The 13,797-nt window shown below is 39.9% G+C and overlaps 1 protein-coding gene across 1 annotated transcript; it reads right to left on the bottom strand.

Moving 5' to 3' along the window:
- Positions 1–11,808: 11,808 nt before the first annotated feature.
- Positions 11,809–13,561, bottom strand: LOC115918670. Its single transcript, XM_030986488.1, has 2 exons — positions 12,871–13,561; positions 11,809–12,583 (listed from the first exon to the last, which is right to left on the bottom strand). Exons 1-2 carry the CDS (start codon positions 12,974–12,976, stop codon positions 12,078–12,080), a joined length of 612 nt encoding a protein of 203 aa, XP_030842348.1. The 5' UTR covers positions 12,977–13,561; the 3' UTR covers positions 11,809–12,077.
- Positions 13,562–13,797: the final 236 nt, after the last annotated feature.

Raw genomic sequence — 13,797 nt, 5'->3', positions numbered from 1 at the left:
ATAGTTTGGATAGACAGACATCATACACCCCTTCTAGAGATGAAATGATATCAAAATGGGCCAGTTGCAAAACTATGAAATGGCAAGGGGGGACCATTGGCATTTGTGTCGTTCTTAACATCTCATGAAATGATCTGCAATTACATAGGTTAGATAGACAGAGTGTTGTGACAGTTGCACATGAAATTAAGTTATCACCCAAGTCATTTGTTTCTTGTTCTATTGATGCATGACATGAATACACATATGTTTTTAATAATACTTCCTCAGGTAAGGTGCCTAGTATAGCGCCATCAATTGATATTCACTTGAAACTAAACACCCAGAAGGCTACCTAGACATGGTTGTGTTGAGGTACAAGAATCCCCCTTTTGCCAGAGCATGAAGGAGATTTCAGTCATAAGTTTGTCATTATGTCAGGCAAAGAGTTTTCACGGAATATACTGGTACGGAATGAAACGGAATGGAATGTACTGGTACGGAACGAATCGGAACGAAATGAATACTCCGATTAAAGCAATGAATTCCCGTAGAAGCCTATGTGTAGACTTTGATTTGTTAACGACCTCGCTGCAGCCACACAGAGATCATACACTCCTTCTAGAGATGAAAAGATATGAAAATGGGCCAGTTGCAAAACTATGAAATGGCAAGGGGGGGACCCTTGCCATTTGTGTGGTTTTTAACATCTCATGACATGATCTGCAATTACATAGTTTGGATAGACAGAGATCATGCACTCCTTCTAGAGATGAAAAGATATCAAAATGGGCCAGTTGCAAAACTATGAAATGGCAAGGGGGACCCTTGCTATTTGTGTCGTTCTTAACATCTCATGAAATGATCTGCAATTACATAGGTTAGATAGACAGAGATCATACACTCCTTCTAGAGATGAAATGATATCAAAATGGACCAGTTGCAAAACTATGAAATGGCAAGGGGGGACCATTGGCATTTGTGTCGTTCTTAACATCTCATGAAATGATCTGCAATTACATAGTTTGGATAGACAGACATCATACACCCCTTCTAGAGATAAAATGATATCAAAATGGGCCAGTTGCAAAACTATGAAATGGCAAGGGGGGACCATTGGCATTTGTGTCGTTCTTAACATCTCATGAAATGATCTGCAATTACATAGGTTAGATAGACAGAGTGTTGTGACAGTTGCACATGAAATTAAGTTATCACCCAAGTCATTTGTTTCTTGTTCTATTGATGCATGACATGAATACACATATGTTTTTAATAATACTTCCTCAGGTAAGGTGCCTAGTATAGCGCCATCAATTGATATTCACTTGAAACTAAACACCCAGAAGGCTACCTAGACATGGTTGTGTTGAGGTACAAGAATCCCCCTTTTGCCAGAGCATGAAGGAGATTTCAGTCATAAGTTTGTCATTATGTCAGGCAAAGAGTTTTCACGGAATATACTGGTACGGAATGAAACGGAATGGAATGTACTGGTACGGAACGAATCGGAACGAAATGAATACTCCGATTAAAGCTATGAATTCCCGTAGAAGCCTATGTGTAGACTTTGATTTGTTAACGACCTCGCTGCAGCCACACAGAGATCATACACTCCTTCTAGAGATGAAAAGATATGAAAATGGGCCAGTTGCAAAACTATGAAATGGCAAGGGGGGAACATTGGCATTTGTGTCGTTCTTAACATCGCATGAAATGATCTGCAATTACATAGTTTGGATAGACAGAGATCATACACTCCTTCTTGAGATGAAATGATATCAAAATGGGCCAGTTGCAAAACTATGAAATGGCAAGGAGGGGACCCTTGCCATTTGTGTGGTTTTTAACATCTCATGACATGATCTGCAATTACATAGTTTGGATAGACAGAGATCATGCACTCCTTCTAGAGATGAAAAGATATCAAAATGGGCCAGTTGCAAAACTATGAAATGGCAAGGGGGACCCTTGCTATTTGTGTTGTTTTTAACATCTCATTAAATGATCTGCAATTACAGAGTTTGGATAGACAGACATCATACACCCCTTCTAGAGATGAATTGATATCAAAATGGGCCAGTTGCAAAACTATGAAATGGCAAGGGGGGACCATTGGCATTTGTGTCGTTCTTAACATCTCATGAAATGATCTGCAATTACATAGGTTAGATAGACAGAGATCATACACTCCTTCTAGATATGAAATGATATCAAAATGGGCCAGTTGCAAAACTATGAAATGGCAAGCGGGACCATTGGCATTTGTGTCGTTCTTAACATCTCATGAAATGATCTGCAATTACATAGTTTGGATAGACAGACATCATACACCATCCTTCTAGAGATGAAAAGATATCAAAATGGGCTAGTTGCAAAACTATGAAATGGCAAGGGGGACCCTTGCCATTTGTGTCGTTCTTAACATCTCACGACATGATCTGCAATTACATAGTTTGGATAGGCAGAGATCATACACTCCTTCTAGAGATGAAAAGATATCAAAATGGGCCAGTTGCAAAACTATGAAATGACAAGGGGTGACCATTGGCATTTGTGTCGTTCTTAACATCTCATGAAATGATCTGCAATTACATAGGTTAGATAGACAGAGTGTTGTGACAGTTGCACTTGAAATTAAGTTATCACCCGAGTCATTTTTTTCTTGTACTATTGATGCATGACATGAATACACATATGTTTTTAATAGCACTTCCTCGTGTAAGGTGCCTAGTATAGCGCCATCTATTGATATTCACTTGAAATTAAACACCCAGAAGGATACCTAGACATGGTTGTGTTGAGGTACAAGAATCCCCTTTTTGCAAGAGCATGAAGGAGATTTCCGTCATAAGTTTGTCATTATGTCAGGCAAAGAGTTTTCACGGAATATACTGGTACGGAATGAAACGGAAAGGAATGTACTGGTACGGAACGAATCGGAACGAAATGAATACTCCGATTTAAGCTATGAATTCCCGTAGAAGCCTTTGTTTAGACTTTGATTTGTCAACGACCTCGCTGCAACCACACAGAGATCATACACTCCTTCTGGAGATGAAAGATATCAAAATAGGCCAGTTGCAAAACCCTGAAGTGGCAAGGGGGGGGGGGGACCATTGGCATTTGCGTCGTTCTTAACATCTCATGAAATGATCTGCAATTAAATAGTTTGGATAGACAGAGATCATACACTCCTTCTAGAGATGAAATAATATCAAAATGGGCCAGTTGCAAAACTATGAAATAGCAAGGGGGACCCTTGCCATTTGTGTTGTTTTTAACATCTCATTAAATGATCTGCAATTACATAGTTTGGATAGACAGACATCATACACCCCTTCTAGAGATGAAAAGATATCAAAATGGGCCAGTTTCAAAACTATGAAATGGCAAGGGTGGACCATTGGCATTTGTGTCGTTCTTAACATCTCATGAAATGATCTGCCATTACATAGGTTAGATAGACAGAGTGTTGTGACAGTTGCACATGAAATTAAGTTATCACCCAAGTCATTTGTTTCTTTTACTATTGATGCATGACATGAATACACAAATGTTTTTAATAGCACTTCTTCAGGTAAGGTGCCTAGTATAGCGCCATCTATTGATATTCACTTGAAATTAAACACCCAGAAGGCTACCTAGACATGGTTGTGTTGAGGTACAAGAATCCCCCTTTTGCCAGAGCATCAAGGAGATTTCAGTCATAAGTTTTTCATTATGTCAGGCAAAGAGTTTTCACGGAATATACTTGTACGGAATAAAACGGAATGGAATGTACTGGTACGGAACGAATCGGAACGAAATGAATACTCCGATTAAAGCTATGAATTCCCGTAGAAGCCTATGTGTAGACTTTTATTTGTAAACGAATTCGATGCAGCCATACAGAGATCATACACTCCTTCTGGAGATGAAAGATATCAAAATAGGCCAGTTGCAAAACCCTGAAGTGGCAAGGGGGGGGGGGGGACCATTGGCATTTGTGTCGTTCTTAACATCTCATGAAATGATCTGCAATTACATAGTTTGGATAGACAGACATCATACACCATCCTTCTAGAGATGAAATGATATCAAAATGGGCCAGTTGCAAAACTATGAAATGGCAAAGGGGGACCCTTGCTATTTGTGTCGTTCTTAACATCTCATGAAATGATATGCAATTACATAGTTTGGATAGACAGAGTGTTGTGACAGTTGCACTTGAAATTAAGTTATCACCCAAGTCATTTTTTTTCTTGTACTGTTGTTCCATGACATGAATACACATATATTTGTAATAGCACTTCCTCAGGCAAGGTGCCTAGTATAGCGCCATCTATTGATATTCACTTGAAATTAAACACCCAGAAGTCTACCTAGACATGGCTGTGTTGAGTTTCAAGAATCCCCTTTTTGCCAGAGCATCAAGGAGATTTAAGTCATAAAATTGTCATTATGTCAGGCAAAGAGTTTTCACGGAATATACTGGTACGGAATGAAACGGAAAGGAATGTACTGGTACGGAACGAATCGGAACGAAATGAATACTCCGATTAAAGCTATGAATTCCCGTAGAAGCCTTTGTTTAGACTTTGATTTGTAAACGACCTCGCTGCAGCCATACAGAGATGATACACTCCTTCTGGAGATGAAAGATATCAAAATAGGCCAGTTGCAAAACCCTAAAGTGGCAAGGGGGGGGGGGGGGGACCATTGGCATTTGTGTCGTTCTTAACATCTCATGAAATGATCTGCAATTAAATAGTTTGGATAGACAGAGATCATACACTCCTTCTAGAGATGAAATGATATCAAAATGGGCCTGTTGCAAAACTATGAAATGGCAAGGGGGGACCCTTGCCATTTGTGTGGTTTTTAACATCTCATGACATGATCTGCAATTACATAGTTTGGATAGACAGAGATCATACACTCCTTCTAGAGATGAAAAGATATCAAAATGGGCCAGTTGCAAAACTATGAAATGGCAAGGGGGACCATTGGCATTTGTGTCGTTCTTAACATCTCATGAAATGATCTGCAATTACATAGGTTAGATAGACAGAGATCATACACTCCTTCTAGAGATGAAATGATATCAAAATGGGCCGGTTGCAAAACTATGAAATGGCAAGCGGGACCATTGGCATTTGTGTCGTTCTTAACATCTCATGAAATGATCTGCAATTACATAGTTTGGATAGACAGACATCATACACCATCCTTCTAGAGATGAAAAGATATCAAAATGGGCTAGTTGCAAAACTATGAAATGGCAAGGGGGACCCTTGCCATTTGTGTCGTTCTTAACATCTCACGACATGATCTGCAATTACATAGTTTGGATAGGCAGAGATCATACACTCCTTCTAGAGATGAAAAGATATCAAAATGGGCCAGTTGCAAAACTATGAAATGGCAAGGGGTGACCATTGGCATTTGTGTCGTTCTTAACATCTCATGAAATAATCTGCAATTACATAGGTTAGATAGACAGAGTGTTGTGACAGTTGCACTTGAAATTAAGTTATCACCCAAGTCATTTGTTTCTTGTACTATTGATGCATGACATGAATACACATATGTTTTTAATAGCACTTCCTCAGGTAAGGTGCCTAGTATAGCGCCATCTATTGATATTCACTTGAAATTAAACACCCAGAAGTCTACCTAGACATGGCTGTGTTGAGTTTCAAGAATCCCCTTTTTGCCAGAGCATCAAGGAGATTTAAGTCATAAAATTGTCATTATGTCAGGCAAAGAGTTTTCACGGAATATACTGGTACGGAATGAAACGAAATGGAATGTACTGGTACGGAACGAATCGGAACGAAATGAATACTCCGATTAAAGCTATGAATTCCCGTAGAAGCCTTTGTTTAGATTTTGATTTGTTAACGACCTCGCTGCAGCCACACAGAGATCATACACTCCTTCTAGAGATGAAAAGATATGAAAATGGGCCAGTTGCAAAACTATGAAATGGCAAGGGGGGACCATTGGCATTTGTGTCGTTCTTAACATCGCATGAAATGATCTGCAATTACATAGTTTGGATAGACAGAGATCATACACTCCTTCTAGAGATGAAATGATATAAAAATGGGCCAGTTGCAAAACTATGAAATGGCAAGGTGGGACCATTGGCATTTGTGTCGTTCTTAACATCTCATGAAATGATCTGCAATTACATAGTTTGGATAGACAGAGATCTTACACTCCTTCTAGAGATGAAATGATATCAAAATGGGCCAGTTGCAAAACTATGAAATGGGAAGGGGGGACCCTTGCCATTTGTGTGGTTTTTAACATCTCATGACATGATCTGCAATTACATAGTTTGGATAGACAGACATCATACACCATCCTTCTAGAGATGAAATGATATCAAAATGGGCCAGTTGCAAAACTATGAAATGGCAAAGGGGGACCCTTGCCATTTGTGTCGTTCTTAACATCTCATGAAATGATCTGCAATTACATAGTTTGGATAGACAGAGTGTTGTGACAGTTGCACTTGAAATTAAGTTATCACCCAAGTCATTTTTTTCTTGTACTGTTGTTGCATGACATGAATACACATATATTTGTAATAGCACTTCCTCAGGCAAGGTGCCTAGTATAGCGCCATCTATTGATATTCACTTGAAATTAAACACCCATAAGTCTACCTAGACATGGCTGTGTTGAGGTTCAAGAATCCCCTTTTTGCCAGAGCATCAAGGAGATTTCAGTCATAAGTTTGTCATTATGTCAGGCAAAGAGTTTTCACGGAGTATACTGGTACGGAATGAAACGGAATGGATTGTATTGGTACGTAACGAATTGGCACGAAATAAATACTCCGATTAAAGCGATATCAAGTTTCATCAATGCCATAAAATAATGAATTATATTTGTATCAGGCAGTTCCAAATGCAATCCAAAAATAACGTCCTCTCCGAATTAAAAATTGTCCTCTCCGAATAATTTTTTGACGCCACATATCTCAAGAACTGTTTATCCTTTTATTCTGGAAGTTGGTATGCAAAAGCATCCTTACCATGTGTACATGTAGCTGTGCAGTACAGAATAAAGGGTCAAACTGCTCTGACATTTTAAAAATCAGTAACTTCATGCTGTCAGTCCATCATTTTGTGGTATTAAAAGATGCAAAACTGAATGTTACATGAATGAAACCATTTTGCACTCAAAAAATTGAGTTGTACTCTGATTTCATATCATCAAGTCATCAAACTATGTCATTCACAGTCACCCAAAGAAACAATATATATTTTTGTTCTGCATAATATCACAAGGTGAATCTTTTCATTATGGATATGTTTCATGGTTGGAAAACAAAGCTTGTAGCCCTAAAATTGTACAGACTTTACAGTAACATGTATACAACATACAAACAAAAATTCAGAATAATCAAAAGAATTTTTTTCCTCACCACAAATGAGACAAAGTGTGTACCCTAATTGTAAAAAACCCATAAACATTTTTCACATGAGTATTCCAATTCAATTTATCATTAATCCATAATCCTCGCAACTATATTTCTTGGACACAGTCTACAGGTTTGCCTTAAATGGTATTAAGTGGATGAACAATCGCATCTTTAGTAAAATTTATTACCAAAGTTAACTATATTTTTGATTAGTTTTTTAATATATTGTGCATCATATCATACCTAAGAGAGCCTATACAGAGCATGCATAGATTCAAACGAAAATGGTACCTAAATGTACTGGAAGGCAGGCGCGGATCCAGGAGGGGCGAGCGGGTCTTGCCCCCCCCCCCCCCCCCGCAAAAGAGAGAGAGAGAGAGAGAGAGAGAGAGAGAGAGAGAGAGAGAGAGAAGGAAAAGAAGGAAAAGAGGAGAGAAAGGGAAAGAAAGAAGAGGAAGAAAAGTAAAGGGGGAAAAAGAAGTAGATTGGGGAAGGCCACAAGAGCCTTGCCCCCAGCTGTTACCCCCCCCCCCCAGAAAAGGGAGAAAAAAGGGAAAGGGTAAGAGGAGAGCTAAAAAGGAACAAAAAAGAGGAAGAAGAAAAGAAAAGGGTGAAAAGAAGGGGAGAACAGTTGCGATTAATCCCGCCAACAATGTGTGGTTCGGGGGCCGAAAGGCCCTTGCCTTCCCCCAGCAAACCTAAAACAGAGAGAAGGAGGGGAAGTGAAAGGAAAAGGAAAAAAATGGAAGGAAAAAAAGAGAAAGAAGAAAGGTAGCGGAGATCAATTGCGATTTCCCCGCCTACAAGGTGCAGATCAGGCAGATGCCCCCCAAATATAATTTGAACGCAGTGATTTAAAACTGTTGCTATAATGACACAATTTTTTCCTCGATCTTTAGTAAATTATACTTATGTATGAGTTTGTTAGAAAATGGCAAATCTCTAAAGAAACAAAGAAAGAATAGTGACCTGCCTCTGTCACGAAATAATGAGGTGTCAAAAAATGCTCATCTGACCATAATTTATTGCCCAAACCCCTGAGCTTCCAGGGGCTCCGCCTCCTGGACCCCACGCCAATTCGTGACATGCCAGTTTCATGAATAAGGTATCAAAATATGCTCATCCGGCCGTAATTTGTTGCCCAAACCCCTGAGCTTCCTGGGGCTCCGCCCCCTGGTTTCCTATACCAATTTGTGTCCTGCAAGTGTCAGAAATAATGTATCAAAATATGCTCACCTGACAGTAATTTAATGTATAAAACCCCTGAGCTTCTGGGGGCTCCACCATAGACCCCACGCCAAATTACGCTACGTTTTGCCTGATAGTAAATACCCCCCCCCCCCCACGTACTTAGAGAAACGTTCAGCTGGGCCTGCATGTAAGAGTGGGGTGATGCGGATTTCGTTTGTCTACCCCCCCCCCCCCTCCACTTGCCTGTGTCAGTATTACGTTTGGTCTCGGAATTTGAAAATTTGACCGATCGACATTTCGTTTCATTGGGGGGGGGGGGGGGGGGGGGGTAAGGTCACCTTTTTTAGGTCATCCGTTAGCATATATATGTATTTTTTAAAATATGTTTTTTATTTATTATTACACACACACACACACACACAAAAGGGGGTGGGGGTTTAACCCCCAAACCCCCAAACCCCCTGCGTACGCGCCTGGTAGTATGCATATAAGAAAATGAATAATTGCTTTCCGACTTTATGCGTGTAGAGAGCTAACCTGGGCATGAATCCTCTATTTCCTTCCAAGATTTATTCCACAAAATCACAACAGATAGTAAGATAAAACTACTGAGTGCAGGGTCGAATCCAGTCAGCGGAAGGGGAGGGGGCCAAAGCAGGGGCCTCATTCGTGAGAGAATATTTAGCAGCGAAACAGCCAGCCGGTAAATAAGCAAGGGGGGGGGGGGGTAAGGAGCACTATTTTTTTTTTTGGGGGGGGGACCCTCAAAAATTTGAAAAATTGCACCCCCCTTGAGCGCCAGGGGAGGGGGCCCATCTCCAAAAAAGGGTAAAATTAATGTTTTAACTGTATTTTTTTTCTCACGGGAGGTGGCCTGGGGCCCCTTCCTGGATCCTCCACTGGCTTTCCATATCGTAATAATTTTCTACCACGATGTGTTTGTTGGCATCCACCAAAAATGTCAAAATAGATTTGACTTATCTCCAATGATATACTGTAGGTTAGCAATGAAGAAACAAATGTCTACGAACATACCATGCTGAACATACCGGTTCTCGTCCGATCTCTGAAGTCAAGCAGCATAGGGCCAGGTCAGTACTAGGATGGGAGACCCTTGGGAATGGCGAATGACCCCTGGGAGGTCTTTGGCTCGATCACTAGTGATCGCGGGACATCAAAAAGCGCCCCCAAGGACCTTTTCGTGGTGAACGTCCCCTTTGGTTACCGCGGCGAAGCCTGCCAATTGCGGCCAAAAGTTGCTTGCAGTGGTAATTTGACCAACTGAGACAAAAACCAGGTTCCTCTCTCGCTTTAAAGAAACAATTCACCCATTTACATAATTTGATTAATTAATTAATTAATTAATTTGCTCTTTTTATGCATCCTTTTTCTGATACTTTTTCAAATCAAAATTAGCCAACCTTAATTAAGTTCTAATTTCAGTCCGGTGTTGTTGTTGCTTTCCTTTATTATTTTTTTAATATATGTTTTGTAAATGAAAACCATTTCCCCTTTTTTTCTCAATCTATATCTGTCTTTTTACAGTTCTCTCTATCTTTCCTTTCTTTCTTTCTATCTTTCTTTTTCTTCCTTTCTCTCTCTCTCTCTTGTTATTTTTCTTTCTTTCTCTCTCTCTCTTTCTAACGCTTCAGCTATCTGTTTATACATACTCTTTCCTCTCCATCTTTCTCTCTATCTCTTTTTCTTTCTTTCTCTCTTTCTATATTTCAATTCTCTCTATCTCTCTTTCATTCTATCTCTCTTTCTCCATTTCAATTTACTCTCTCTATCAATCGCATACATTGGAAACAAATATAATATACAAATACAAGGTAAATATTAGGTTGTGCTTTTCTTTATATTGGACACATCAATCATGGCAAATCATTGATCTGATCAGAAGCACACAAGTGCCTAATATTTTACAGACATTTTAAAGTGATGCTTCAAAAAATTATGTTTCATGAATACAGAGTCACATAATTGAGCTAAAAAGATAATTATACCAATGTATTTCATTATACTTTCCCTCCTAAAAAGAGCCATGGCAAGAATACAGTATCATATCAAGGAACTTTATTATAAATCAGTGCATAAAAAGGACTATAACAAGAATACCATCATATCATGGCATCATATATCAAGTCATTAATACAAAGAGCCATGGCAAGAATAAAGAGTTGTATCAATACTGTACTGATGCTTACGCTGTATCACTCCTATATCATGTTAAAAATGAGTAACATTATCCTATGTATTGTCTATGTTCTATACAGGATGAGTATCGTGTGTTGTACTTTGAAACGTAAATTATATCACACTGATGGACAGCATCTTTGTTTAAAATATGATATAGAAATAAAAAAAATCAATACTCCATCAACAAACGAATTATTTAACAAACTAATTAAAAAACAGTCCAATACTACATCCCTAAAAAGGTGACATTTTTATATTTAGAATCATGTCTTTAAAAATGAAGTTCAAGCAATATAGACCTGAAATACAAGGTGGCATAATGATATTAGTAATCATGTCAATCAAAGTTCAAGGACTACATCCCTGAAATACAAGGTTTTATAATCATGTCATAATTCAGCATCATCTAGTAACTTCATTGGGACCTTCTGCCTGAAAACCAACATGTAAAAACTCATTTTTCAAATGCACCCCTCCTTCTCTCCAACTCTTCATCAACATTCCTTTTAAAAGCCTCGTAACTTTCATACTCATTGTCAAAGCCCAGAGTTGTTGACCTGTTTGTTTTTCCGCAGAAGGTGAATATTTTTTGCTTGCTCCCAAGTGTATTTGGCTTTGATGGAGTATACCGTTTTCTCAGTCCTCCACATTTTGGCACTTTGCAAGCCGCACATGGTTTATGGGATGGATCTCTAAGGGGATACAACTTGTGGAAGGTAATGAAATCGAACGTGCTGTGGGTTGTGAGGGTAAAACAACAAGATTGGTATACCTGCTACCTTGGGAGTAATAATGGGTAACTTAGGTTTTGGTTCGTCACCAGCAGGAGATGTAGGCACTGTAGATGTGCAAGGTGCTGTGACATGCCTTGTAGATGAAGAAGTCCCTGGTTCATCGATGAGTGAGTGCCTCTTCTCACCCTGACGCTTGCCAGACTCATGAGGTACGACACTGTACTTAACCTGTGCATACCCTGGGTTCGGCTACATCTCTGGAAGCTCGACAGGTGCCGGAGGGGATCAAAAGAAAGGACTTTGCTATGTGGGAGGAGTTTGGGTTGAGTGGTTGCAAGGAAATTGATCGCTTCTCTTGCTTGCCGATGAAATTCGTAATTGATTTGGAGTTGATGTTTGGAAGGGGGAGATTTAGTGTGGCGAGGACTGGGTCATCACAAAGCCCGTCACAGATCCTCTTATACCTTGTCCTGATGTTAGTGGCGGTCTTGGTTGGAGACAAGCCCTAAATAGACGGCAGATTCTTAAGCAGCTGGATGACCAGGTACCCTTGACTACTCCGTGATTTGGGCTGCCTGCGCATACTTCATCCACCCAAATTTGGTCTTTTGGGCGGCGCTTGAGTGTGATGATTCTGGCCCGAGGCAACGTCCGAACAAAGTGTAGCCCCACTTGCTCTCGTACTTTTTAACAAAGTTGCAAACAGATTGATCATGCGTTGCTAGCTCACTTTTAGCTTTGTAAATTTGCTCTCTTATCTCTGCTGGGATAAGATGCTGCTCCCCTTCTGTCAGCTTAACCAGATGCAAGGCGAGGGCTTCAATTTGCTCGAAACCAGGCAAGTGTAAGTGGCGGTTGCTCATCAGGACATCCTGCATAACAGGGCTGATCTCCTCTCTGACTTGCTCTTCCTTCGTCAGGACGGTGTGGTGAGCGCTGACGGCATCCATGTGGCTAGATGCTGAAATTACAGGAGCATCATTGGCTGCATCGTCTTCAATGCCTTCGTCTTCGTCCTTCTTGTCAACCTCTTCGTCTTCAGCCTTATGCTCCTCTTCGGCTGTAGGAAAAACAGATCAAAGAAAGAAAAACAAACAATAAGGTATCATGGTAAAACATTAGAATTCAGGCATGAATCTACCTCTGCTTCATTTCAGTCCTCCTCTTCAACTGTAGGGAAATCAGGTATAGAACATGACATGAAATCATCATCAAATCAATTAAAACGACATTGATGATATCAGGCTCAGAGTAAATACCGTTTTAAAACATGGGGCATTGGGGATGTGATACCAACACTAGTTTGAAAATTTCCACACATACACAACCTGTGAAAGTATTTTTCACCTTTTTCCATGTAATATGCATTTGATGAAAAGGACTTTGAAGACTGGGAGAAAGCATACTCGACGTCGAGTAGCTCCTCCTCTTCAGCTTCGGTAGGTGGCTGCATGGGGGCGACAAAGTTTGGCTAAAAGAGATGATCCTTGCCAAACAGGATCTCAGCGTGGTCATTCATGCGCTGTATTTGGCGTGGGTCTGTGGTTGTTGTCGTTTTGCCCTTTTTCTCCGCCACTTTTAGCCTTTCCATCCTGCTATTCCACTGGACAGCAAAGGAAAGGAGGTAAACCTGCAAAATAAAGAAAAAACAAAAAACAAATATTGCTTAAAATGTAGATCACTTATAATGTTACTTATAATGTAAATGTATTGCTAGAGTATACACAGAAAAGAAAGTACCATACAAAAACAATCGTCAAAGGTTGATGTGATAAAGTTTTTACAAAAAAGGGATTAGCTCAGGCACTCAGCTTAAAATTATTGATACTGATTTGAGTGTTGGTAAGTTTTAGGATGTAATTATGCTTAAATATTCATCTGAAAGGGCATGATGCCGCAACGATGTGATGGGACGGCATGGAGCAGGTGAGAGTGGAGACCCACACGCGCGGTGTTACTGGCCCCACTCGTTCAGTATGCTGGTGAGGTACTGCATGGTACCCTGACCGTCACCATGTATTTGTTTCAGAATCTCCACAGCAAACAAAAGGACAACAAATTAGAAAAATTAATTAATCTAATAACAAAGATGTATTACAATCATCATGCAGGGGTGATAGTGAGCACTAAAAAAAAAATAGGTTTTTTGTTTTCCCCTCAACCACGCCCCCCTTGAGTAAAAAAAAAAAAAAAGAGAGATTCGCGGGGAAAATGGCATCTGACAACATTCCCCTCTTTCGAGTAAGAAAATTGGGGGGAAAATAGTGCAAAATA

Source organism: Strongylocentrotus purpuratus, unplaced genomic scaffold (genome assembly GCF_000002235.5).
Source record: "Strongylocentrotus purpuratus isolate Spur 01 unplaced genomic scaffold, Spur_5.0 spur5_scaffold_16, whole genome shotgun sequence".
Taxonomy (NCBI): domain Eukaryota; kingdom Metazoa; phylum Echinodermata; class Echinoidea; order Camarodonta; family Strongylocentrotidae; genus Strongylocentrotus; species Strongylocentrotus purpuratus.
This window is presented reverse-complemented; position numbering and strand designations above follow the sequence as displayed.

What these genes read in the sequence shown, in the direction of transcription:
- LOC115918670 (XM_030986488.1), bottom strand. Translation starts at nt 12,976, where the DNA reads ATGCAGCCACCTACCGAAGCTGAAGAGGAGGAGCTACTCGACGTCGAG. An exon ending in TGCATATTACATGGAAAAAG is followed by an intron (nt 12,584 to 12,870) that starts GTGAAAAATACT and finishes TTTTTCCTACAG; the next exon opens with CCGAAGAGGAGCATAAGGCT.